The sequence below is a fragment of the Callithrix jacchus genome, chromosome 9 (genome assembly GCF_049354715.1).
Source record: "Callithrix jacchus isolate 240 chromosome 9, calJac240_pri, whole genome shotgun sequence".
Taxonomy (NCBI): domain Eukaryota; kingdom Metazoa; phylum Chordata; class Mammalia; order Primates; family Cebidae; genus Callithrix; species Callithrix jacchus.
Window position 1 is genome coordinate 66,263,337 of NC_133510.1, and position 26,783 is coordinate 66,290,119.

General features: G+C 50.5%; 1 protein-coding gene across 3 annotated transcripts; it reads right to left on the minus strand.

Moving 5' to 3' along the window:
• Positions 1-12: 12 nt before the first annotated feature.
• Positions 13-26,718, minus strand: ESPL1 (extra spindle pole bodies like 1, separase). 3 transcript variants are annotated; one of them, XM_009003860.5, is made up of 31 exons: positions 26,641-26,718; positions 26,181-26,273; positions 24,943-26,004; positions 24,561-24,665; positions 24,275-24,395; positions 21,273-21,409; positions 19,402-19,595; positions 17,421-17,660; positions 17,053-17,197; positions 16,679-16,817; positions 16,329-16,468; positions 14,563-14,697; positions 13,140-13,259; positions 12,018-12,189; positions 10,922-11,050; positions 10,638-10,794; positions 9,292-9,401; positions 6,921-7,909; positions 5,788-6,160; positions 5,430-5,591; positions 4,827-5,040; positions 4,533-4,723; positions 3,895-4,022; positions 3,638-3,760; positions 2,893-3,048; positions 1,745-1,915; positions 1,518-1,622; positions 1,212-1,327; positions 983-1,066; positions 678-842; positions 13-378 (listed from the first exon to the last, which is right to left on the minus strand). In XM_009003860.5, the coding sequence occupies exons 2-31, from the start codon at positions 26,259-26,261 to the stop codon at positions 177-179; spliced, it is 6,366 nt and encodes a 2,121-aa protein (XP_009002108.4). In that variant the 5' UTR covers positions 26,262-26,273; positions 26,641-26,718; the 3' UTR covers positions 13-176. The 3 variants fall into 3 exon arrangements, with proteins under 3 accessions (XP_009002108.4, XP_035112539.3, XP_078192676.1); XM_035256648.3 differs by having other exon boundaries at positions 26,612-26,718; XM_078336550.1 differs by lacking the exons at positions 13-378; positions 678-842; positions 1,212-1,327 and having other exon boundaries at positions 999-1,066.
• Between the last annotated feature and the right edge of the window lie 65 nt (positions 26,719-26,783).

A 26,783-nucleotide genomic window follows, 5' to 3' on the forward strand; every position in this document is an offset into this window, starting at 1 on the left:
CACAAAACAGGGTTTGAATGATGTGTCTTTATTATATTGAGGTTAAATCAAACGGAAATGTTTCATATAAAACACTGAGGAAAATCACTTTAAAAGAGTTATCCTAAGGATTAAATCTAAGCTTGGAGGTAGAACTGTCATGTTGCTTCTAGCATCCGTAAGACAGCTCCAAGGGGTTACCGCAGAGAGACAGGCAAACCATAGGCTATAGGTGCAGCCCCAATTAGATACTTGAGTCGGGGAGCTTGGCGGGCCTGGTTTACATAGTAGAGAAGCGGGGCTCCTGGGCCTGCTCCAAGCCAGCCCTGCAGCAGAGCTTCCGTGTAGCGGTCAATGTCACGGTCAGTCACATCCCAGAGATTACCCAGAAACAAGGGGCTGGGAAAAGAGAAGGAAGAAATACAAAGTAAGGGCTCTAAAACAGAATCCATAGGAAAACATCATTGGTGGTGGGGGTGGGTGAGTAGAGAGGATTGAACCAATGAGAAACTCCTTTGGCCCTTAGTTACAAGAGAAGAACAGAAGGGAGCTAAGGGTTAATGGTTCAGGCATGCCAGGGAACTGGGATAGGAGGGAAGGTGGGGCACAAGAAAAGCAGGATTCAGACCTGGGAAAGAACCGGGGGTGAGGGCAGAAGTCTTAATGCCCTAGGATGGGTCTTGCCCTTGGAGACTCACCAGCCAGCCATGATGTACTTGAGCACAATGCCAGCCCCCTCCAGGTTTCCACGCACAGCGAGGGCCGCACTGCTGCAGCCAAACAGCAGGGCCACTGCCCGGCAGCTCAGCCGCAGGACAGCCTGCCCATCAAGGAAGCGGGCACCAGCCCCATGCCCTGCATAGCTAAGGCAGAAGGAAGTGAGATGAGTCTTGACCTAACAGTAGCTGACCTCTGCCTGGGTCTCCAGAGGCTCTAAAGTCCCAAAGCAACCCATGGTGACACCATCCTTAGGACTGCCCCTCTCCCTGCCTTCAGCACTCACATATACAAATCATGCTTTGTCAGGGCTTCCTGCACCTGTTCGGGTCTTGGCACCTCCCCAACCACTCCTTTCCAGCCAGCTTCACTGCAGGGAAAAGGTGGGAGTGAGAATAGGGAAATGCATGGCAGGGGTCATCAGACAAAAGGTGGGCTGCAACAGTTGATTCTTGGTGCCCCTGTATGTTGTCTCTACCCTTCCCCACTCCCCTTTTTGTCTTCACTCCCCTGACCTGCTGAAATTGGCGCGAAATTGTTCCTCTGTGCTTGACAGGTTATTGTGAGGGTTCAGGACATAGAAGGTACTTCGCGGATCTACCCCTTGACTCAGCACTGGTGAGGCCCCATACTGAGGAGGAGACACTGGCAATTAGGATGCTGGTCTCACCAAGAGGCCCAAACTCTTAACAATCTCAGCCCCTTTCCATGTCTGAGCCATTCCTGGGACCCTCTCCTATCTTCCCAGGTCTCTCTGCCCTTCTTTCTTCAGGTCTTCCCCAATTGCCAATCATTCCCAGACACCAATCCCTGAACCTCACCTCTCTGGTGATGGAGTAGCTGAGTAGGAAGCGGAAGGAGGGCAGCCGGGTGACGGGCAGTGCCTGGAGGCAGGGCATGCTTTCCCACGGCAGCTTCTGCAAGTCCTGGGCAAAGAGCACTAAGAGATTACTGTCCCCAGCCAGGTATATGCAGAAGTCAGAAGGGGCATGGGGATGAGTTGGTACTCACTGCCCAGTAGACACTACCCTCTGCCCCAGCTCCTTACCTTGTCTAGGACCAAGACAAGGTGCCTATTGCTTGGTACTGTCAGGCCCTGTAGACGTTCTGCTGCCTCATTCAGGAGGTCTTGGGCTCTCTCTGGCTGGGTTGGGCACATCCCGTAGGCCAGGGCCTGAATGTCCTGGGGGGTGAGGGCACTGGCGCCACTGAGCATGATCTACAGGGGAACAGTGGTGGTGAGCACCATCTTCATTCATTCATGATGGCTGCTGGGAGAGGATTGAGTCAAGTTTCTTCCCCTTCCCTGCTTTCTTTTTTTTTGAGACTGAGTCTCGCTCTGTTGCCAGGCTGAAGTGCAATGGCTCAATCTCGTCTCACTGCAACTGCCACCTTAGGTTCCAGCAGTTATCCTGCCTCAGCCTCCCGAATAGCTGAGACTACAGGCGTGCACCACCATGCCCAGCTAATTTTTGTATTTTTAGTAGAGACAGGGTTTTTTTTTGAGACAGTCTCGCTCTATCGCCAGGTGCCAGGCTGGAGTGCAGTGGCATGATCTCGGTTCACTGCAACCTCTGCCTCCTGGGTTCAAGCAATTCTCCTGACTCAGCCTCCCAAGTAGCTGGGACTACAGGCACACGCCACCATGCCCAGCTAATTTTTGTATTTAAGTAGACATGAGGTTTCACCATGTTGGCCAGGATGGTCTCGATCTCTTGATGTTGTAATCTGCCTGCCTCGGCCTCCCAAAGTGCTAGGATTACAGGCGGGAGCCACTGCACCCGGCCGAGACAGGGTTTTACCATATTGATCAGGATGGTCTCTAACCCTTGACCTCATGTCCACCTGCCTTCGCCTCCCAAAATGCTGGGATTACAGGCACGAGCCACTGCACCCGGCCTTTTTTTTTTTTTTTGAGATGGAGTCTCACTCTATCACCCTGGAGTGTGTTGATCTCAGCCCACTGCAACCTCTGCTTCCCAGGTTCAAGCAATTCTCCTGCTGCAGCCTCCAGGTAGCTGGGATTACAGATGACTCCCACCATGCCCAGCTGACTTTTGTAGACAGGGCTTATGTTGGCCAGGCTGGTCTCAAGCTCCTGAGCTCAAGCAATCTACCTGCCTTGGTCTCCCAAAGTGGTGGGATTATAGGTGCAAGTCACTGGGCCCGGCCCCCTTCCCTGCTTTCCTCACTCACTTTCAGCAGAGTGGGGTCAGGATATTTCCAGCCACATTCCTGCAGCAGCTCCTGTAGGCGGGAGGCCTCCTGGGCAGGGCTGGGCTCCTCACTGGACGGCAGCAGCAGCCCCTTCCAGCAGCCCAACACAGACTTCTCTAGGGAAGCGATGAGAACCTGAATGCAGAGGGCAGAACCTTCAGTCAGAGAGGAAGCCAAGCTTCTTTCTCACAGGCACTGACATTTTGGAGATGAGAAAATACGTTATCCAATGTGCATATTTGTCTTATGTGTCTTTCTGCTAGTCATAGAAGGCAAGAATCTAGAAACTCTCTTCATTTTCTCAGACTAGGAGAGTCTAGACTACAATCTATCCCTCTGTTGTGACAAATATGAACAGGTGGGCAATGAAAGGTAAAACTGGGAAGCTGATAGTTGGGTTTAAGCCCCTTTGTTTTTCTGTGTATCGTTAAATATCCATCACCATATATTCTTTAATTTCTAGGCTCTGAAGTTCTCCCCAGGTGACACAATTTTTTTTTTAACTGGGGTCACACTCCCCACCCGCACCCCTCCTAGAGCCCCAGCAGGACATTCAGGGGTGTGCCCCCAGGTGACACAACTTTTAAATTTAGATCTACACTTCCAGAAGGGATCTGAAGTGGCTTTAGCACTGACCCAGGACCTCTGGCAGAGAAGACACTGGGACACCCCCCTCCCCAGGTCATTCCTAGGGCAGGCCTGACCCCACCCCAGCAGCACACACCTCCATCCTGTGGTCCAGTGCTAGCCGCCCTGTCCACCATTCGCGCTTGTCAGTACAGCTGCTGTTCTCCTTCTGTGCCTTCTGGATGGCATCGAACTCACTCAGGGCTGAACTCAAAGGAAGCTTTGGGAGACAGGGCTGTGAGAGCTCTGCTTATCCATGTGGTTACCATCTCTCACTCCCATAACACAGAATGTGAGCAGCTTGACCCGAAGCCCAACCCAGCCCACCTTTGCTCCATGGCCCAGGAATCCTACCTTGTTTTGGGCAGTGGGAATCTGCACAGTGACTGGGGGACTGTCCTTTTCCAGCCGGGTCAGCAGGAGGGTGTTGCCCACAGTTCCAGGCTGGAGGGTGACGAGGGCCAACACACACACAGTCACCCCTGACACACAGAATACGGACAGAATCATTTCAGCTGTTAAAGGAATTTCCTTCCCTGTCTTGGCACTCAATCCCTATCTATCACTCAAGACAACGTCAAGAAGTCTGCCCTGGTCACTGGAGTTCAAGTTGCTCTCCTTTGCTCTAATAGTTCCCTGTGCAAGAGACCACGTACTGTACTTTGTGTCCCTCACAGCAACTAACAAAAGGTCGTGTACAGAGTGAGGCACTCAAATCATGTTAATATGTTTCATGTTAGTAGAGAAGACCCCAGACATCTGAACCCACCTCTCAAGAAAGACACTGAATTTGTTGGTAATTCAAAGTTGACGTTTTTTGTTTTTCTTTTTTTAAAAAACCTTCCTGATTTAAGATGCTAACAGGTAAAAAGTGATGACATAAGGGTCATAAATCTATGTAAACTAACCAACGCCTAAACTCCTTCACCCAGCTCCTCAGTAAGAAGATGCAGAAGAGGACAGAGGAGCCAGCCAGAAGCCTGCCTGCATACCACTGGGAATCAGAGCCAGGCGCTCCTGGAAACTCTCCTTCTCGGGCTGGGGGAAATGGCCAGATCCAGAAGTCCTGAAGGAAAAGAGGCGCTGGATGCGGGCCAGCAGGACATCTCCAGGGGTCTCCTGAAGGCTCAGCCCCTGCAGCTGGTCTGCTATTTCAAGTGATCCTCGGTGCTTCTGGGCCTTGCTGCAAGCAACACAGGGAGGGGTGAGGTCCCCTTCCTTCAAAGTCTGGACCCTCCCTCCAGTCTGGCCCAGCAGGAGCCATCTTGGGGATGCTGGGTACCCACCTGAGCTGTCTGTGGAGGTGGGTGAGCAGCTGGTGGCGACAGGTGATGGAGACAGACTCGGTGACAAGGAAAGCAGTGGCATAGGGATCCCAGTGGCCCAGGCACAAGGCCAGGAAGCGGCAGAGGTGGGCATAGAGCCCACTAGGAGGACAGTGACTAATGCCCCGGAAAGCAACTTTCAGGGAGTCACAGATGGAGTCCAGGGTAGAAAGACCTAGAAGAATGTCAGTACACTTGGTACAGCTTAATTCCTTATTTCATAGTTGACAGAAACTTTCCAAGAAGGAAGAGTCCCTGTCTCATCTCCCACATGGCAAACAGCAGCTACCATTTTATGAAGGGCAATGTGCCAAACAGGGTGCCGTGCAACTCACAGGCATCAGCTTACTCCACCATGCCCCTAAACCCCATTTTACAGAAGGAATGGAAGGTCAGAGAGCTTAAGTGACTTGTACACAGCTCATAGAGAGAGTGCTGGGATTCAAACACAGGTTCAGAGGCTACTGGATCCAGATCAGAATCCAGCCTAGAAAGACAGAGGGATCAAGAGCCCTAGAGGCTCAGCCCTCTCCAAGTGACCAGCATGAGGGATGGCATATTCACCAATGGCTACAGGAGCTGAGGGGGGCTGGAGCCGAGGACCAAGATCCTTGTCACTGTCCTTGTCTGGGCATGGGCTGGGCAGCTCCTTCTTGCTGGAATCCAGTCTCATTAGCTCCCATTCTCCAGAGGCTGCCTCTGGGCCCGGCACTGGAGTCTTCCCACCTGGGGAGAGAGCAGGCCTTTTTCACAGTGCTCCCTCCCCCTGCCATCTTCTTCATTCTTCCTTCTGTAATCCACTCCCTTAGAGCCAGCAAAAGAACGTTCTTTCTGTACTCCCTTGGCAGCACTTACTGCTTGTGCTTTGCCCCAGGACACACCCCAAAAATATGCACCATCCAGCTCACCCTTGCTGTCCTACCTGAGGCAGAGTCTTTCCCGTCAGAGCCCCTGAGGATCTCAAAGCTCATTTCTCTCCAGTTGTCAGTCAGTTCCTCCTCAGGGATGGTCCTCATGATCTCAGGGCCAGGTCTGGCCTGGTCACAAAGGGCCCTCTGGGGACACTGCTCCTCACAATGTCTTGATGCCACCTTCTTGGCCCTCCAGCTCCTGCCACTCAGGCCAGGGTTCCCAGGGGCACTACCTGGGGCAACCACCACATCTGTCTTTAGGCTCAGGCCCTTCCTTGCTCGCCCCCGGCCCCGGGAAGCAGTGCCCCGTCTCTTAGGTTCCTCTGCCAGCCAGACCTCGGCTGAGACAGGGTCTTCCAAGTCACTGTCATCACTGAAGTTCACCTGAGATCAGAGGGAAAGGGTGAAGGGCCAAGGGGTCTTCAGTGACAAGACACCTTGTGACAGCAGGTGGCACTATGGAGGCACCAGCAGGCACCATCACTTGGGACCCTGGAAGATTTTAGAACTAACTTCCCACAAGACATTCAACACTTTAGATCAGGGGCAGCGATTCTTGGATGTGGAAGGAGGAAGAAAAGGAGGGAGCAGAAGTTGGGATGAAAAGGTAAAAGGAACGTTCGAGTTAAGGAAAGTGCCTCTGTCTGAAACAAAGGGAGACTTGGAACTAGATCTTGCTGTGAAAGATGTTGGCCAGGTGTGGTGGCTCACTTCCGTAATCCCAGGACTTTGGGAGGCTGAGGCAGGCGGATCACCTGAGGTCAGGAGTTTGAGACCAGCCTGGCCAACATGGTGAAACCCTGTGTCTACTAAAAATACAAAAATTAGCCAGGTGTGGTGGCACACACTGTAATCCCAGCTACTCGGGAGGCTGAGACAGGAGAATTGTTTGAAGCTGGGAGGTGGAGGTTGCAGTGAGCCAAGATGGTGCCACTGCACTCCAGCCTGGGCGATAGCAAGGCTTCGTCTCAAAAAAAAAAAAAAAAAAAAAAAAAAATGTTGGGGTACCATAGACAGCAGGAGATTAAGGTTCCACTAGCCCTGGGGAGTTATTCCACGGGGATACCTACTCTATAGAACTCTCTCCTCCAGGACCAACCCCACCCAACACTACCACCACCACCTGGCAACAGTCCCAACTCACCTTGAGGCGCGTCTGGACTCTCTGTTGTACCCTTGGGGCCTGGGGAACTTCGGGCTTGCTCTTTGTAGGGCAGACTTCCTCAAACACCGTGAAGGGGACATGAGGGCCAGCCTGTCTGACCCGGCCTGGAGGCCTAGGTGTGCAGGGCAGTCCTTTACCTTCCAGACCTTTTTGAGAGGTATTATGGAGGCGCAGGGGAGCAGAGGCTACCTGTTGGCGCCCTCGTCCAGAACGTTTTTGGCTCCGAGACTTAGAGGGCTCTGAGCTGGGGATACTTTTTATTAATGGTGGCTGCCAGCCCCAGGAGCTTGCGAAAAGTTGGGGAGTACAGCAGTTGAGGCCAGCCAGCTTTGTGAGGGCCCAAATCAAGAGCAGGCTGGCTCGCCAGGGCTCTAGGTGGGGTAACCGTGCTGCTACAAACTTCAGCCCTGACTCTAAAACCTTCTGCAGACTCTTGTTTGATGGCTGACTCAGGCCCTCCAGTGCCAGCTGTGTGTATGCTTGAGCCAAGATCTCATCCAAGAGGCTTGGAACCAAGCAGGGGGGTGTCTTATGATTCAGGGAAGCTTGGAGAGCTTGGGTGAAGCGCTCTGTAGCTTCAGAGCAGCCCTTCAGCACGAACAGCAGCAGATCCAGACCTTGGGCCTGGTGGCCCATGGCCAGCTGCACCCCTGCTGTGACCAACACCCAGCGCAGACAGACTGCTGTGAGGACAGGGCTGGCACAGAGCAAGCAGTCGCAGGTGGGTGAATGGGATAGGAATTTGGGGCTGGGCTGGGGCTTGGTTTTCAAGACTGGGGAGGAATTTGTAGAAGGTGCTATGGGGCCAGGTTCCTTGGCCACAGTGGCCACCAGCTCCAGAGCAGGGCCTCTTAGGAAGAGCTCCTCCTCTGGGAGCTGCGAAGGGCAGGGGACCTGGGCCTGCTTCTTCCCCTTCTGTAGGTGGACCTTCTTCACAGAGTCCAGGTGCTGGGTCACCCCACCAAACTCTGGGGAGAAGGCAGAACAAGAATTACAAAACCAGGAGAAATGGTATCAAGTACTTCCTGAGCTACCTCGGGGCCCAACTCCCCATATATGCGTACATATATATGTATGTTTATATATATGTACGTATATATGAATCACTGTATAACATACCAAATATTAGAACGGCTTATTGTTTTTCTTTTTTTTTTTTTTGAGACAGAGTCTTGCTCTGTCACCCAGGCTGGAGTGCAGTGGTGTGATCTCAGCTCACTGCAATCTCCGCCTCCCGGGTTCAAGCAATTCTCCTGCCTCAGCCTCCCGAGTAGTTGAACTACAGGTGCCTGCCACCACGTCTGGCTAATTTTTTGTATTTTTAGTAGGGAAGCGTTTCACTGTGTTAGCCAGGATGGAGTATGGCTTATTATTTTTTAGAAAAAATCTTTACTGTTTTCTTTCCAACCAACAGTGGATCGAACACAAAGCCCCCAAACCTGCAGCTGAGGGCCCACATGGCTGAGAAAAGCAGGCTGGCCCCAGGAGGCCCACACCTGAATCCTGCCTCCTGCCCTGTGATCCTTGCCCCAAACATGGACTTTCTCAACTTTCTCATTTAACGGATGAAAACAATTTATGCTTCCACCCGGCTTTACAGGGTCTAGTGTGGGGCAAATGAAAACAAAGTATATGTGAGGAGACAAAAGGTGCCATAAATGCAGTGTTTTATTATTAGCTTCAGCCCTCCTGGGGATACGTTTGTGCTACTCAAAACAGTAGCCACTAGCCATGTGGCTACTGAGCACATGAAGTGTGGCTAGTGTGACTGAGGACCTGAGTTCTAAATATTATCTAAATCAAATTTAAACAGCCAAAATGTATTAGGAAGCACTGAAACCTAGAACTAGGGTAAGTCTGGGGCAGGCTCTCTGAAGGAGGGAGACCAATAGTTGGATTGAAGTCAAGGGAATCTTGCCCTGGGACCAGAAGTCAGTATCTGATTAAAAAGGGAACAAAGGCCTGGAGCGGTGGCTCATGCCTATAATCCCAGCACTTTGGGAAGTCAAGGCAGGTGGATCACCTGAGGTCAGGAGTTCAAAACCAGCCTGGCCAATATGGTGAAACCACATTTCTACTAAAAATTAAAAAAAAATTATCTGGGTGTGGTGGTATGCGCCCGTAATCCCAGCTACTCAGGCGGCTGAGGCAGTAGAATCACTTGAACCTGGTAGGCAGAGATTCCAATGAGCCTAGGTCATACCACTGCACTTCAGCCTGGGTGATAAAGTGAGACTGTCTCAAAAAAAAAAAAAAAAAAAAAAGGGGAACAAAACCTTTACACAGAAAGATGTGCTGTAGTGTGTGTCATTTCAGCACTATCCATGAGCATGGGGACATGGCTGCTCACCTGTGCAAGATTCGAGCAAGAACAGGACCTGCTGCAGGTCTGACTGACAGAGGTCAATGTCACTGCGGGCCAGCTCCAGCTCACCCTTCAGCACCAGGAACAGGGCACACCTTGTTGAGAGAGGAGAGGAGAACCAATCAGAACAATTCTTTGTTTCCTGGAGAGTCTCTCTTTGTCTCTTTACCAGGCCAAGTTACCTCAGTCCTTCCCTGCCTCCAAAAGGCATTCACTCCCTTAAGCTGATTTAAAGGCTCCAAGGGGTCTGCAGTGGCTCCGGCCAGATGTCCTGGCACTTGAGGCGGCGAGGCCATGAGTTCAAGGCCAACCTGAGCAATGTTACAAGCTCTCATTGATTAACAAAAAAAATAAATAAATAAAAATAAAGGCTCCTTGGGGGAAACCCTGAACACTTCTCTCTAATCCCAATGCTCTTTGTGCATTGGGACAGGATTTCCCAAACTGCATTCCTCAATAAAAGGATCCTGGCCAGGCAGGCGGTAGCGCACGCCTACAATCCCAGCACTTTGGGAGGCCAAGGCAGGCGGATCACAAGGTCAGGAGATCAAGACCATCCTGCTAGCAAGGCGAAACCTCATCTCTACTACAAATATACAAATTAGCTGGGTGTGGTAGCATACCTCTGTAATCCCAACTACTTGGGAGGCTGAGGAAGGAGAACTGCTTGAACCCAGGAGGGGGAGGTTGCAGTGAGCCGAGATTGCACCACTGCACTCTAGCCTGGTGACAGAGCAAGACTCTGTCTCAAAAAAAAAAAAAAAAAGGGGTTTCCTGTGTGGCCGGATGCCGTGGCTCACAGCTAAGGCGGGCAAATCACGAGGTCAGGAGTTTGACACCAGCCTGACCAACATGATAAAACTCCCATCTCTACTAAAAATAAAAAAATTAGCCAGATGTGGTGGCATGTGCCTGTAATACAAGCCACTCTGGAGGCTAAGGCAGGAGAATTGCTTGAACCCAGGAGGCAGAGGTTGCAGTAAGCTGAGATGGCACCACTGCACTCCTGCCTGGGCAACAGAGCAAGACCCTGTCTCAAAAAAAAAAAAATCGTGTGGGAAAACAGGGAAACACTGTACACTAGATCTCCCTTTTGGAGATTTGCAAAGCATATCTGCATACTGAAGGACAGTATTTTATGTCCTACAGGAAATAAAATCATCTAACCTCAATTAACTCAGCATTTCCCACTTATTTAGCCATGGAATGCCTTTTTCCACGAATGCCTCTAAACATAGCATGTAGCCTGTGTGTGGAACAGTTTGGAATCCATGGTCAAGGGTGCATGGCACTCTGGTGCCATCATCGACATCCTCTGGCCCTATACTCACTGGCGTGGTATCTGCAGCTTTGTTGTAAGTTTTAGGGCCTCCAAGCAAAAGGCCTTGGCTTCACTCACACTACCCAAACGGCCCAGGTGGCAGACCAGCTTCTCTGAGCAGCTCAGCACCTCTGAAAGAACCTGCCATTTTTGTACCAGATTTTCACCTGTAGCAAAGAGAGAGATAAGATAAGCATCACTCAGCCACAGTGTAGATCCTCTGGAAACAAAACTGCAGACCTCCCATATAGCCCGTCCATTCCAACAGGGCCCTGCTGTCCTCCCCAGACTCACCATAGTCCAGAAATGATGTCGACACAGCTGCTTTCTGAGTTGAGAGGACATCACTGCCCATCAGCAGGAGGATGATGCTTCGGAGGAGCTTATGGGAGTCTGTGAGAGCTATCTCAGGTGTCTGCCAGCCTGTGGTGGGTGGGGTGAAGAAGGGAAAGGATGCAGCCAGAACTTCACCGCCTTCAGTTACTAAGGCAGCAAAGCCTACTGCCCATGCTTCCTTCTGCACTGAGACAGACAGAGCTAATCAATCTTAGAACTCCTTCCCTCTGAGATCCCATGGGGTCTCAGAATCCTTTCAGCTGGCCAGGAGCAGTGGCCCATGCCTGTAATCCCAGCATTTTGGGAGGCCGAGGCAGGTGGATCACCCGAGGTTAGGAGTTCAAGACCAGCCTGGCCAATATGGTGAAATCCCATCTCTACTATAATATAAAAATTAGCCAGGCATAGTGGCACATGCCTGTAATCTGAAGCGTCAGAATCACTTGAACCTGGGAGGCAGAGGTTGTAGTGAGCTGAGATTGTGCCATTGTACTCCAGCCCGCATGACAAGAGCGAAACTCTGTCTAAAAAAAAAAAAAAAAAAAAAAAAAGGCCAAGCACAGTGGCTCACGCCCGTAATCCCAGCATTTTTGGAGGCCAGCGTGGGCAGATCATAAGGTCAGGAGATTGAAACCATCCTGGCTAACGTGGTGAAACCTCATCTCTACTAAAAATACAAAAAATTAGCCAGGCGTGGTGGCGGGCACCTGTAATCCCAGCTACTCAGAAGGCTGAGACAGGAGAACCGCTTGAACCCATGAGGCAGAGGTTGTAGTGAGCCAAGATCGCGCCACAACATTCCAGCCCGGGCAACAGAGCAAAACCATCTCAAAAAAAAAAAAAATCCTTTCAGCCTAGTATTAAAGGCAGTCACTAATTGTTTAGAGTTAGCAGTCAAACTGAAACCCATCTGCTATCCCAGGCCTACTCTGTGCAGGTTCTAGGTAGGCTGGGCCACACAATTAGCCAGCAGAGGAGACAAGGTTTGAGAAGAGCTGACAGCAGACAAACCATACATGTCATCCAAGGGGAGCCATCCACCCTATTCTTTCACCTTGGGCACAGAGCTGCTCCCACAGGGAGTGTGAGAGGCTGTTTGATGGGAGGCTAAGGTAGACTGCCACCAGCTGCAGGGCCTGGACACGCAGCAAATACCAAGCCTTGGAGGACTTCTGGAGGGCAGGATTCCGAAGCACAGACAGCAGCAGAGAGACACCCTCAGTTACCTGAAGGGGAGAAGGGGCCAGAGGAGGCAGTAAGTGAAGTCAGACAGGCAGTTTGGAGCTTGAGATGCCCTGGAGATTATGTGGCCCCATCCCTGAAGGCCCTGGGTATTAGAAATATTTTAGAATTTTCTGAATATTTGCCTGGCTTTTGAGATCTCCCTGGAGCTAGGCAGAATGTTCCCAACCCTAAGAAGCAGTAACATTTGCTAGTTTACCCTTGCCAGTGACTTGTTCGCTATTTCAGGAATGATAAAACCATAGAGAAGAAACTAGAGCATGAGAGGGTAGAAGACGTGCCTAAGTCACACAACTAGTCTGGGAGAAAACTCAAGTCTCTGTGATCCCCCTGGATTCCTAGTCCAGAGCCCCCATGCCTTCCCAGGATCACTGCTCTTTCAGCTTTTTGTCAGGACAGACTTTCTCCCTTGCTCCTGAGGAAACTGAGAAGAAGGAAAAGGACCATATCTCTACCATAGGAGGACTCGTGAGCAAGTCACAGGGGAAGGCAAGGCTAGAAAATATGCCTGCCTGTCAGGATCAGGAACATTCTGCCTAGCTCCAGGGAAATCTCGAAAGCCAGGTAAATATCCAGAAAATCCTAAAATCTTTCTAATACCCAGGAGGTTAAGAAAGAAATACCAGGCTGGGCGCGGTGGCTCACGCCTATAATCCCAGCACTTTGGGAGGCCGAGGCGGGTAGATCACGAGGTCAAGAGATCGAGACAATCCTGGTCAACAAGGTGAAACCCCGTCTCTAATAAAAATACAAAAATTAGCTGGGCATGGTGGTGTGTGCCTGTAATCCCAGCTACTAGGGAGGCTGAGGGAGGAGAACTGCTTGAACCCAGGAGGCAGAGGTGAGCCGAGATCGTGCCATTGCACTCCAGCCTGGGTAACAACAGTGAAACTCCATCTCAAAAAAAAAAAAAAAAAGAAAAAGTGAGAAATACCTTCTGGTGAGTCCAGTAGAGTTGACTTTGAAGTAGATCACAGGTCAGGGAAAGGAGCCGGTATGTGTCAGTGGTCTGATCAAGATGCTTCAGGCTTGAAGCTGCCTCTTCCAGGTGTAACTAAGGAAGCAATCAGAGGGTGCATGAGGAAAGGCAGCCAGACTCTTCAAAGGAAAGTGGAGTAAATAAGGCCAGCCACGGTGGCTCACCTTACAAAGTGCTGTAATCCCAGCACTTTCGGAGGTCAAGGTGGGTGGATTACCTGAGGTCAGGAGTTCGAGAACAGCCTGGCCAACATGGCGAAACTCCATCTCTACTAAAAATACAAAAATTAGCTGGGCATGGTGGCGTGTGCCAGTAATCCCAGCTACTGGGGTGGGGGGGCTGAGGCAGGAGGATTTCTTGAACCTGGGAGGCGGAGGTTGCAGTGAGCTGAGATTGTGCTACTGGACTCCAGCCTGGGCAACAGAGTAAGATTCTGTCTCAAAAAAAAATAATAATTATTATTATTACTGTATTTTAGTCAGGCACAGTGGCTCACGCCTGTAATCCCAGGACTTTGGGAGGCCAAGGCGGGCGGATCATGAGGTCAACAGTTTGAGACCAGCCTGGCCAACATGGTGAAACCCCATCTCTACTAAAAATACAAAAATTAGTTGGGTGTGGTGGCAGGTGCCTGTAATTCCAGCTACTTGGGAGGCTGAGGCAGGAGAATCACTTGAACCCAGTAAATGGAGGTTGCAGTGAGACGAGACTGTGCCATTGCACTCCAGCCTGGGCGACAGGAAAAAAAGAAAGAATTTCACTTCAGAAAAAAAAAGAATTACTATATTTTGTAAATGGAAATAACACTACTAAAAACAGAATGATGTCTTCTGTTTCTAAAGTCAATATACTGGAGTGATGTGAAAATAATAGTAAAAGTGAGATATTTTGTGGCAAAGTTATCCTAGGGGTAAAAACTGTAGCCAGCAAGTATTCTTGCGGCAAAAGGGAAACGGGTTAAGCAGGAAAGGAAGATCACACCTGTGCCTAGCAGGGATCGTTAAGAAGACGAAGTCGAAAAGGGAGAAACTAGAGGCAAGGAGCCCCACCAGGAGACACTGTGATACCTCCATGTGAGCAATGTGAAGCATCAACTAGGGCAACAGAACCAGTTAGGAAATACAAGACTGGCAGTATGTTCCTGCAGCAGAGTCTGTATGTCGGACTTAATGAACAACGGGTTTTGCAGGAAGGACAAAGATGCCTCCCCTTCTTACAGCTGCCTCCAACTGCTCCACATTCTACAATTCTCCAGCCACCTGTGGTAGTAGAAGGCCAAGAAACTGCCCCTTTGATATCTTGTCTTATCAGAAAAGAGGTGAGTCTCTAAAGCCACAGGCTCCCTGCAGTCCCCAGACTAGGCTGGGTGGGCACTCACCTGGGCATAGCTGGGACAGCCAAGGGTCAGGAGGAGCTGGGTGATGTGGCACGAGGAGCCAGCGGCCTTCACGTGGTCCTTCAGTTTCTCAGAGACAGTCCGTAGAAGCAGGAGGACCTCCAGAGCCTGCAAGGGCTGATCAGCAGGAACAGCCAAGTTTACTCCACCCCTGGCTCAAGACTGCATTTCTACCCTCTGCTCCCCAGCCCTTTGGGACCTTGGACTATAGTCTGACCTCACAGCCTGGTTGGAATGTGGTTACCCAGAGGAAGCAACCATCACCCTGCCCCTGCTGTTTTAAAGCCTAGATGCCAATCATCACCAATAGCCAGGATTTTCTGAGTAGTTACTATGTGCCAGGCAGTGTGCCAAGGTTTACATGCATCGATTCATTTAGCCTTCATAACAACTCTAATTCCAATTTTATAGTACAGGAAGCTAAGACTCAGATAGGTAAAGGTGCTCGTCTGAGTTCACATAACAGGTATGTGGCAGAACCAAGACTCAAATCTAGGGCTGAGGTAGCTTCCCCTGCTAGAAATATGGTCTATTGGCTCACACTTAATAGCATGTATAATGCCTTTTTTTTTTTTTTTAAGTTTCCTAATGTGGGGTTTAGGGAAGAGCTTCAGGAAATTTGTGAACGTCCCTGAAATAAGAATGTACACATAAGGCCAGGCAGGTGGCTCACACCTGAAATCACAGCACTTTGAGAGGCAGAGGCAGGTGGATCATCTGAGGTCAGGAGTTCAATACCAGCCTGGCCCACATGGTGAAACCCCATCTCTACCAATAATACAAAAATTAGCAGGGCGTGGTTGTGCATACCTATAGTCCCAACTACCCAGGAGGCTGAGTAAAGCGGGAGAATCCCTTGAACCCAGGAGGTAGAGGTTGCAGTGAGCTGAGATCACGCCACTGCACTCCAGTCTGGGTGATAGAGCAAGACTGTCTCAAGGAGAAGAGGAAGTAGAAGAAAAAAGGCTGGGCACAGTGGCCCACACCTGTAATCCCAGCACTTTGGGAGGCTGAGGTGCATGGATCACCTGAGGTCAGGAGTTCAAGACAAGCCTGGCCAACATGGTGAAACCCGATCTATAGTAAAAATACAAAAAAGTAGCCAGGAGTGGTCATGCACCTGTAGTCTCAGCTACTCAGAAGGCTTAGGCAGGAGAATCGCTTGAACCCAGGAGTCAGAGGTTGCAGTGAGCCAAGACTGTGTCACTGCACTCCGGCCTGGGCAACAGAGCAAGACTCCATCTCAAAAAAAAAAGGTACACATAAGAATGTAAGAATGTAAAATTGTGTCCAAAGGCATCTATGGGCCTGGGCGTGGTGGCTCACACCTGCAATCCCAGCACTTTGGGAAGCCAAGCTGGGCGGATCACAAGGTCAGAAGATCAAGACCATCCTGGCCAACATGGTGAAACCCTGTCTCTACTAAAAATACAAAAATTAGCTGGGTGTGGTGGCATGTGCCTGTAATCCTAGCTACTAGGGAGGCTGAGGCAGAAGAATTGCTTGAACCCGGAAGGCGGAGGTTGTAGTGAGCTGAGATCATGCCACTGCATTCCAGCCTGGTGCCTGGTGAGAATAAGACTCTGTCTCAAGAAAAAAAAAAAAGATAAGGCTGGTGATACAGCCCTGTGCTTGACCATTGACTTTCATGATTTCTCAGCAGGCTCACAGGCCAAAGAAGGCAAAGGTGCTGTTTCTGGTTTAGTCCTTTTTTAAATAGGTCACCCCTCGATGCCCTGCCCCATTACCTTTGCCAATAGTTGGGAGAGGGCTGCTAGGATCTGCAGTGAGGCTGCTGTCTGCTGGAGACATCGCACAGCTGGGGACTGCCCCTTTGTAAGCAGCTCCTTCCACAGGGCCAGGGCTTGGTCCAGGCATTTGGATTGAGCTGTTGAGCCAGAAGAAAATGACTGGCTCTCTCAGCATGGGCCATCTGGAGAGAACCTGCCTTTCCCTGTAACATCCTCTGCCCTTCACGCCAACCTCCTGCTGCTTCCACAAACTCCTACCCTACAAGGTCAGGCTCTCCCTCACCAGGGGTCCCGTTCCACTCAGGAAGCCATGGAGATGCCCGCGCCACACTACATTTACCCCTTACCAGCATCTGCAGCCAGGTTGAAGGCAATGTTACTGTATAGGAAACGATCTTCCTGGAGTTTATCTTCATAGTTCAGGTCATTGATTTCAAATTCCTCCAAGTTACCAGGGACCTGGGCTCTTCGATCCCGCTCGATACCCTGGATTGGAAGATTGGGGTATAAAACAGGGCACAGTGAGGTGGCTCACTCAGCAGGCTGAGGTGGGAGGATTGTTTGAGACCAGGAGTTCAAGACCAGACTGGGCCACAGAGAGACCCTATCTCTAAAAATAAAAACAAAGAAAACCAGGGCTGGTACCAACCAACTTGCTGGGGGCCCAGGGACAATAATTCCTACAGCCAGTTCTGCTTAACCCCACAGGAGTCACACTCACTTCCTGTATTTTGGCTTCCAGAGTACAGATGTAAAGCCACAGCAAGGCCTGTGCTTTATCGTCCAGAAGCTGATCTCTGGCCTGGGCCTCAGGCCTCACAGTCTCCAGAAGCTGCAGGGCTTCCCGGATAGCATCCAGAGCAGAGCTGCAGGGAGAGGATGTGCTTAAGCTGGGCCTGCTACAAGTACCTGCCACGGCGCCCTGGGAAGGGCCGGCTACAGAATAGCTGGTCTCTCCCTTTGCATGTGCTCCCATGGCCACAAGATGAAGGGAGCACTCAGGGATGTGGAGACGGACACTGGTTCTGAAGAGGGCGAGAGGACCTAGGGCAAGGAGCAAGCGTGGCCTCCCCAGCTACTACTCCTTACCAGTCGGCCTGCTGGGCAAAGTTGTGGTAGCAGAGCACCTGAGCCAGTTCCACCAGGTGGGTGGCTCGTCCCCAGGCCCCAGCAGGTGTCTCCTCGGGGCTCAGCTCCAGGAGGTCACAGATGATGTTGAAGCGTTCCTGTCCAGTGTTGGCCCGCACCGCCTTGTAGGCCTGCAGCTCCTCCCTCAGCAGGAGGGCCAGGGTCTCTGGGTCCCAGCCACTTAGGCTGTCTCGCAGAGTCCTGAGGGAAGTCATGCTCAGCACCAGGGTGAAGCCCAGGAGGCACAAAGCCTCTGCTCCCATGTGAGGAGCCCCAGCTTTGGCTTGCTGAAAGCTCAGTATGTTTCAGTCACGGCTTTCAAATCCTAAATCAGATTGCATTGCTCCCCTGTTTAACAAACTGCAGTGGGCTCCCACTGGGAATCATTTCCAAAGCCCTGACCATGGCCTATAAGGCCCTGTGTGACCTGGCCTCTTCCCATCTTGACTACCTCCATTCCATATGGTTCCCCATTCTATACCACTGTTCTACTACCCCCAGCATGCTGGCTTTCTCAAGCATGTTCCCAAGCTTGTTCCCACCTTGCAGTCTTTATATTTACTACTCCCTCTGCAAGGAATTCCCTTCCCTGAGATCTTTTTTTTGAGACAGTCTCACTGTTGCCCAGGATGGAGTGCAATGGCGTGATCACAGTTCACTGCAGCAGCAGTCTTCCAGGCTCAAGTGATCCTCCCACTTCAGCCTCCTAACTAGGTATAAGTAGACTATAGGTTTATGCCACCATATTTGGCTAATTTTTTTTTTTAAGTAGAGACAAGGTCTTGCTATTTTGCCCAGGCTCCCTAAGATCTTTATAGGGTAGATTCCTTCACATCCTCAGGTCTCATCTATCACTTCTTCAAAGAGGGCTTTCCTAAATAACCCACCTAAACTTGTTCCCTCTTTTGGCAAATCACTCTGTTTAACTGTTTTCATAGAGCATACATGAAGGCGGGGCATGTTGGCTCATGCCTGTAATCCTAGCACTTTGAGAGGCCAAAGTAGGAGGATCACTTGAGCTCAGGAGTTCAAGACCAGCCTAGGCAACATAGTAAGACCTTGTCTCTATAAAAAAATTTTTTTAAAAAAAAGAACAGATAGGAACCAGGCGAGGTGGCTCACGCCTGTAATCCCAGTACTTTGGGAGGCCGAGGCAGGTGGATCACGAGGTCAAGAGATCCAGAACATCCTGGTCAACATGGTGAAACCGCGTCTCTACTAAAAACACAAAAAAATTAGCTGGGCATGGTGGCACGTGCCTGTAATCCCAGCTACTCAGGAGGCTGAGGCAGTAGAATTGTCTGAACCCAGGAGGCAGAGGTTGCAGTGAGCCGAGATTGCACCATTGCACTCAAGCCTGGGTAACGAGTGAAACTCTGCCTCAAAAAAAAAAAAAAGAACAGATATAAATGTACTTTTAAAAAATATCTTCCCAAGTAGAATATAAGTTCCATGAAAGCAAGAACATTGTCACCACTATACCACCAAATACCTAGCACAGTGGCTAGCATATAGTAGGCACTCAATGAATAACTAATGAATGAAGGAATTACTGTCTTTACTAGCCAGACATAAAGATGCAAGGACATGACCATGATTACCAAAAAGCCACCCCATTCATGGGCCAAACATAGTTGACCCCCTCCCCAACTCCCTTTTGAGACAGAGTCTGCCTCCAGGCTGAAGTGCAGTGGCACAATCTTGGCTCACTGCAAACTCCGCCTCCTGGTTCAAGTGATTCTCCTGCCTCAGCCTCCTGAGTAGCTGAGATTACAGGTGTGTGCCACCACACCTGGCTAATTTTTGTATTTTTAGTATATACAGGTTTCACCATGTTGGCCAGGCTGGTCTCAAACTCCTAACCTCAAGTGATCCACCCACCCTGGCTTCCCAAAGTGCTGGGATTACAGGCATGAGCCACCGCACCCAAACCCCAACTCACTTTAGCTGTAGCTCCTTGTCTCCAGCCTTGGCTGCATCCATCTTGACCCGAACCCAGAAAGTGACTGGTTCAGCCATGTGTTCAGGGCTACAGGGTTGCAGGGCTGCCAGCCACAAAGTCACCATCTTGCAGCCCTGGGCCTGTTTACCCAGTTTCTTCAAACTCTCTACTTGCAGCCGAAAGCACCTGTGCAACTGACCAGAGAAAGGGAACAGACCAAACTGGAGAGGAACCAGTGAGTATGTATGGTGGAAGGGATGTGCATGCATAGGCGCATAACCACATGGGGGGGCAGGGTTAGCAGGTGGGCCTCCTGCACCACCCCCACCCCAAGGTAGGACATCCCTAAGAATGAATTATTCAGTGCCTTCAATTCAGAGGCTCCAATCCACTCCACCCCCATGTTCATCATCCACACCCATGTTCATCATCCACACCCTTGAAAACCTGCTTCTCCTCCTGTAATCCTCGGCAAATGGCACTGCCTTCTCCTAAGTCTGAAATGTGGGGCCATTTCTGATGTTCCCTTCTCTGGCTCTCCCTTCCAGCCAGTCACCTACCAGGTTAATCCTTGGCTTCTTGCACCCATCCACTGCATTCCATCTCTCATGCAGCTGCTTCAGTTCAGTCTACCCTTCCCCGTCTAGGCTGCTATGGACAGCCTGATTACCCAGTCTTGTCTCCTACACTCCATTCATCATAGCAAAGTTAGGGAAATCCAAAACGCCTGTCTGCTGTCATGCCTCCACTTAAATCCTTTGGAGGCTCACCACCTCAGTCAAGATGAAACCCAAGCCTCTCTATGACCCATCTTGCTTGCCAATCCCGCCAATGCATCAGTTCACAGGTATTCTTTCTTAAAAACACTGGATCTCACTGTGGTTGCTCCAAGGACCATCTGGGGGGATCTCTGAAAATATTCAGATGCCTGGGCTCCAGCACTAGAGTCTTGTTTTTTTTTTTTGAGATGGAGTTTCACTCTGTTGCCCAGGCTGAAGTGCAGTAGCACGATCTTGGCTCAGTGCAACCTCCGCCTCCCAGGTTCAAGCAATTCTCCTGCATCAGCTTCCTGAGTAGCTGGGATTACAGGCACATGCCACCATACCCAGATACTTTTCGTATTTTTAGTAGAGACAGGGTTTCACCATGTTGGCTAGGCTGGTCTCAAACTCTGGACCTCAGGTGATCCACCTGCCTTGGCCTCCCAAAGTGCTGGGATTACAAGTGTAAGCCACCACACCCAGCAAGCACTAGAGATTCTGATGCAATTAACTTGGGGCATTAGAATTTCTTTAAAGGTCACTCAGGTGATTCTAATATGCAGCTCAGCTGGAAACCAGTAGCTCAGGACCAGGCTAAATATAAAAAGTGAGTCAGGCTGGATGCAGTGGCTCACACCTGTAATCCCAGCACTTTGGGAGGCTGAGGCAGGTGGATCACCTGAGGTCAGGAGTCTGAGACTAGCCTGGCTAATCAACATGGTGAAATCTCATCTCTACAAAAACTACAAAAATTAGCCGGGCATGATAGGGCAAGCCTGTAATCCCAGCTGCTACTTGGGAGGCTGAGGCAGGAGAATTGCTTGAACCCAGGAGGTGGAGGTTGCAGTGAGCTAAGATCAAGCCACTGCATTCCATCTTAGGGGAAAGAGTGAGACTCATTTCAAAAAAAAAAAAAAAAAAAGTGAGTCAATCTAAAGAAAAACACTAAGTAACAGTCCAGTGAGGTTTGGGAAACACTGCTCCAGATACTCGTGCCAACATGCTGCTACTAACACCCCACTCCAAGGCAGGGTGCTGGCTAGGCCCTTTCCTGCTACCCAAGCCCCCCACCACATAAGCTCCCCTCCTGTACTTCTCATTCCCTTGTACCTTCTCAGGAGGCACCTCAGGATAAGTGCCTGGCTTCACCAAACCCAGATGCTGACAGAGCGGCTCGGAGATGGCACAGGCCTCGGCATAGAGCTTGTGACTATAGAAGCTATAGGCCAAGTTACTGGTGTAAGAAGCTGCAAGGGAGAAAAGAGACAACTGACCGTAGGAATGGCTCCCACCACGCTCTCCTCCTGGAGAGGCACCAGAGAGAGGCTCAATCTGTGGTCAGCTCAGCAGCTTCCAAATCAGACAGAAACCCCTACTGCTAGGAGTGAGGAAGGGGCAGTTCTCCTCTTCCTGCTCCAAATAGGCCCATGCCTTCATTCTAGCATGGTGAACCCACACCACTTAGCCCATCTGCACTTGTTTTACAAACCAGACCTCTCCTGCCTCAGGGCCCTGGCACTGGGTGTTTCTTCTGTCAGGGATGTTCTTTTCCTGGTACCCACATGGCTAACTCCCTCACATCCTCCAAGCCTTTGCTGACATCACCCTCTCAATTAGGTCTACTCTGAGCACCTGATTTAAGGTGCTAACTTGCCCCACATCATGCACCTTGGACTCCCAATTCCCTATCTTATCCTGCTCTGTTTTTCCTTTTCCCCCATTATTTTTTTCTTTTGCTTTTTTTTTTTTTTTTTTTTTTATTTATAAAGACGGGGTTTCACCATGTTGGTCAGGCTGGTCTTGAACTCCCAACCTCAGGTGATCCACCCGTCTTGGCCTCCAAAGGGGGGCTTGGATTACAGGCGTGAGCCACCACGCCCGGCCTTCCCCCATATCGACTTTCTAATATGTTGATAATTTACTTATTTACTGAGTTTATCTTTTCCCCCAAACTAGAATGTGGCTCTGTGAGGGAAGGGATCTTTGTTTTATTTACTGACACATACAAGTACTTAAAATAGTGCACGGCACACAATAAGTACTCAACTAACATTTGCTGAATGAATAAATGATAATATTTATGCAGCTTCTTGGCTATCAACATAGATGACTGAGAGAAAATAAAGTCAGTCTTCTGTACTCTGTGGGAGGATCTTTCCTTTCTTTCTTTCTTTTTTTTTAAGAGTTGGGGTTTCACTCTTGTTGCCCAGGCTGGAGTGCAATGGTGTGATCTCAGCTCACTGCAACCTCTACCTCGTAGGTTCAAGCGATTCTCCTGCCTCAGCCTCCCAAGTAGCAGCTGGGATTACAGGATTGCCCCACCATGCCTGGCTAATTTTGTATTTTTAGTAGAGACAGCATTTCACTGTGTTGGCCAGGCTGGTCTCAAACTCCTGACCTCAGGTGATCCGCCCACCTCAGCCTCCGGAAGTGCTGGGATTATATGCTTGAGCCATCATCACACCTGGCCAAAATTTTCATACTAATAATTTTTGTTACTTCTAATGATATTTTTATCTCTATGGCTAGGTTCAACCACTAAGAATATAAAAAGTTCTTTAGAACCTTCCATGACTGAAAACCTTAGAATTATGAGGCTTAAACTAACAGGCCTTGCTTTTTAAAATGATGGAGCTGGGCATTGTAGCTCACACCTGTAATCCCAGCTACTCGGAAGCTGAGGTAGAGGTTGCAGTGAGCCAAAATTGTGCCACTGTACTCCAGCCTGGGTGACAGAGGGAGACTTGGTCTAAACAAAAACAAAAACAAAGACCCCACAATAATTAGCAGAGAAGTGTGCACCTGTAATCCTAACTACTCAGGAGGCTGAGGCAGCAGAATTGCTCGAGCCCAGCAGGTGGAGGTTGCAGTGAGCTGAGATCATGCCACTGCACTCTAGCCTGGGCGACAGAGACTCTGTCTTAACAACAACAACAAAACCAGAAAAGCTATTAGTATAGTAATTGCTGGTGGGGGTTGAAAGGGGACCCAAGGAAGGATTTTCTGGACTATAAGTCTGTTACTTGACTTAAATGTTGGTTATGGGCCGGGCACAGCAGCTCACGCCTGTAATCCCAGCTTTGGGAGGCCGAGCGTGCGGATCACCTGAGGTCAGGAGTTCAAGCCCAGCCTGACCAACATGTGAAACCCTATCTCTACTAAAAATACAAAAATTATCCAGGTGAGGTGGTGGGCGCCTGTAATACCAGCTACTCGGGAGGCTGAGGCAGGAGAATCGCTTGAGCCCAGGAGGTGGAGGTGGCAGTGAGTGGAAATATATAATTTTTTTTTTAAAGGCTGGGTCAGCCAGGTGCGGTGGCTCACACCTGCAACCCCAGCTTGAGTCCAGGAGGTTAAGACTGTGTTGAGCTGTGATTGTGCCAGCGGACTCTAGCCTAGGCGACAGAGCAAGACCTTGTCTCAAAAAAAACCAAAACCAAACCACTTAAATATACAGAAAAGTCATTTGTAATGACTTCTGGATTCTGGTAAGTGAAGAAAGAGAAAAAACAAAAACATTTTAAAAATTAAAAATATATTGAAAGGTCCTAAGGTTGCATATCAGGTAAAACTGTTAAACACCAAGTTAAATTCCAGTCGAGGCAATTGTGTCCACTGTTATAAATTAGCCTCGGCCAGGTGCAGTGGCTTACGCCTAGAATCCCAGCACTTTGGGAGGCTGACGCGGGCAGATCACTTGAGGTCAGGAGTTTGAGACCAGCCTGGCCAACATGGTGAAACCCCATCTTTACTAAAAATAAAAAATTAGCTGGGCATGGTGGTGGGCGCCTGTAATCCCAGCTACTCAGGAGACTGAGGCGTGAGAACTGTTTGAACCTGGGAGGCTGAGTTGCAGTGAGCTGAGATCACACCACTGCACTCCAAACTGGACAACACGGTGAGACTCCATCTCAAAAAAAAAAAAAAAAAAAGTTAGCCTCATCACTTCTCTACTGGTGTTAAATATAGAATAGCCGGTACTTATAAATTTCTTTCACTGCCTCCTTGAACCACAGGGAACCCTCACAGTGGTCAGAACCATGCAGCAAGTACTATTCACCTGCCTAGTGGGTGATGACCCTCCCATGAACTCTAAGACCCAGGGCACTAACCAGTCATCCCCATGTAGTCCGTCAGCTCCTGGCCTGACAGGCCCTCTAAGGCCTCCAGCATCCAGACAACTGTAGATTTGCAACTCTCCACTAGTTGGGCCAGGTCAGCCAAACCAGCTACCTGAAGGGACAAGAAGGGCTTGAGGGTGACAAGTCATGCTGGGTCCAAGATGACCTCCACCCCACTCCACACCCAAAGCCAAGCAACCCCAAAGCTCTTCGAGGGCAGTGGAGCAACCGCAGACCCTATGAGTCTTGTCCAGGTTCCTTGATTTCCAGACAGTACCTGACAGCCTTGTGCAAAGTCATACACCACCACAGTGTAGAGGTGAAGTCCCTGAAAGTACATCTGAAGAAAAGATTGCTGTCGCTTGGAGGAGCCTCCACACACCTGAAGAAAGAGGTGGAAGGTTGGTTTGAGGAGCAGAGATAAAGAGGGCTCCAAGCTGAAGACTAATCCGTACTCCTGGTGAGCTGACAGAGCCCAGAGAGCAGGAAGAAGGACATCCAAAAGGGTCACTGCTCTCTCAGGATAGACTAGACTGCTTGCTGACTGGCTAGGCACAGTCCAGAGAGCAGCCTAACACTTCTAGATCTTGCCCAATATCCTAGGCTGGTAGTGAGTCCACAGACCATATCCCCACCCTACCTCCAGGTCCTTAACTCACACCATCATCCTGCAGCTGTTGCATAAGAGAGCAGTACCCTCCAAGAAAAGCAAAGAGGTTCAGAACAGCATCAAGTCTATAGCGCCTCTTGGTGCCTCGCTCCAGGCCTGAAAGGAAGAACTGGCAACTCTCATACAATGCACGAAGCGGGGGTGACGGTGCCTCCATACTATTGCTCAGGACAGCTGATGCCTTCATCAGAAGCTGGGCCACTGCCTGAGGTCCTTCCTCCCCAGTCTGCAGCAGTTCAACCCCTAGCTGACATAGCTGAAGGCTAGGGGCCAGATTGGTGTTCCCTAGGTAACTATGAGCCTTCTCCACTGTGCTGATGGCTTTGTCATGGTGGCGGCTCCAGCAAAGGCGACGGCAGTGTTCCAAGGTGAGCTCCAAGAGGCAGAGGGTCCTCTGGGGAGAAAGAAGCCCAGAAGAGCTCTCTGCCTCCGCCACTAAGGCTCTGATCACGTGCCTGGAGAGCAGGTCATCTAGGAAATCAGCATCTGCTTCATTTAGACCATGCCCACTGGCATCGAATAGCTGATGGGCAGCTACGATTCGACAGGCTGTTGGCGAAGCAAAGTGAGGAATCTCACAAGGGGTACTTTCATCCTCCAAGAGTACTAGGAAGCTCAAGGCCTTCAGCCGAGCTGCGAATGCATCTCTCCGTTCCAACAGGGCTTCTGCCCCCTTCCAAAGCAGAGAAAAGCTGCCCCGAGCCACAGCCTCATAGTCCTGGGGAGCAGCCTGGCGAGAGCACTGCACCAAGCAGTCATGGAGGGGCTGAGCAAGGCGGAGAGTGGCCTCTGGGCTTCCTTGTGCAGCAGCATTCCGCAGCAAGACGAAGAGAATTCGTTCCAGGTAGAGGGGAGGACGCTGGGGGGTAGACACCAAGTAGCCATCACAGGCCACCTCGGCCAGCTCCAGCAGGCTCCCCAGATGCCTAGGGCAAGCTAGCTTAGCAGTCAGCTGTTGGTTGCAAGCCCTCAGGATGGCATCACAAGCTTGTCTCCTCTCAGCATCAGACCGGCTGCTGGGAAAACCAGCTGGAGGCTTGGACAGGAACTCCTAGGAGTAGAGTAAGATATGAATGGGGCTAGCAAAGGCAGGAAAGAGGTAGAGAAAGTAATTAGAAATAGGGTTGCTCAGAGAGGGTCCCCTACTTATCCATCTCTTCAAAAGGCAAACACAAAACAGCTCAGTTGGGAAAGCCAGGTGTATTCCGAGCCAGGCAGCACCCCCACCTTCAAGTCGGGCAGCAACTCTTTGGCCTCCTTCTGGCTGCTTAGCAGAATCCCAAAGTTGGCTCCTTTGAAGTTCCTCATGACACTGGAGTGCTAGGGAAAAAGAGACCAATTAGTGAAGATTGTTAATGAAGCTCACTGGAGGAAGGGAAGAGGACTGAAGGAAGTAAAGAACCACATTAGAAATTTCATCAGGGAAAAAACCCACACCGGGACGCCGGGCTCCCGTTATAAACTGAGGTTTCCGCTCTTCCTTCCTCCGGGCAGATCCCCGCCTTCGCTGCCACACCACTCGCCGCGCTACCCCGGAGGCCTCGGCCCAGCCCTTCAGCGCCCCGAGGCCGTCCCAAAGCCTCCCGACACTCCCTCCCGGAGCCACCCCCGCCTCCCCTCGCGTCAGCTCTGGGGATCCCCTTCACTTCGGCTTGTACCCATGCTCACGAATCCCTTCTGGCCTCACCGCCCCAACAGTCGCCCTCTTTCCCAGGTCCAGGACTTAGCCGCCAGACAGTACTCCGCGAGGATCCAAAACGTAATCTTCGTTTTCCGCGCCAGCCCCTCCTTTCAAATATTCCCGGCGGCCAATGAGCGGGCGTGGCGTAA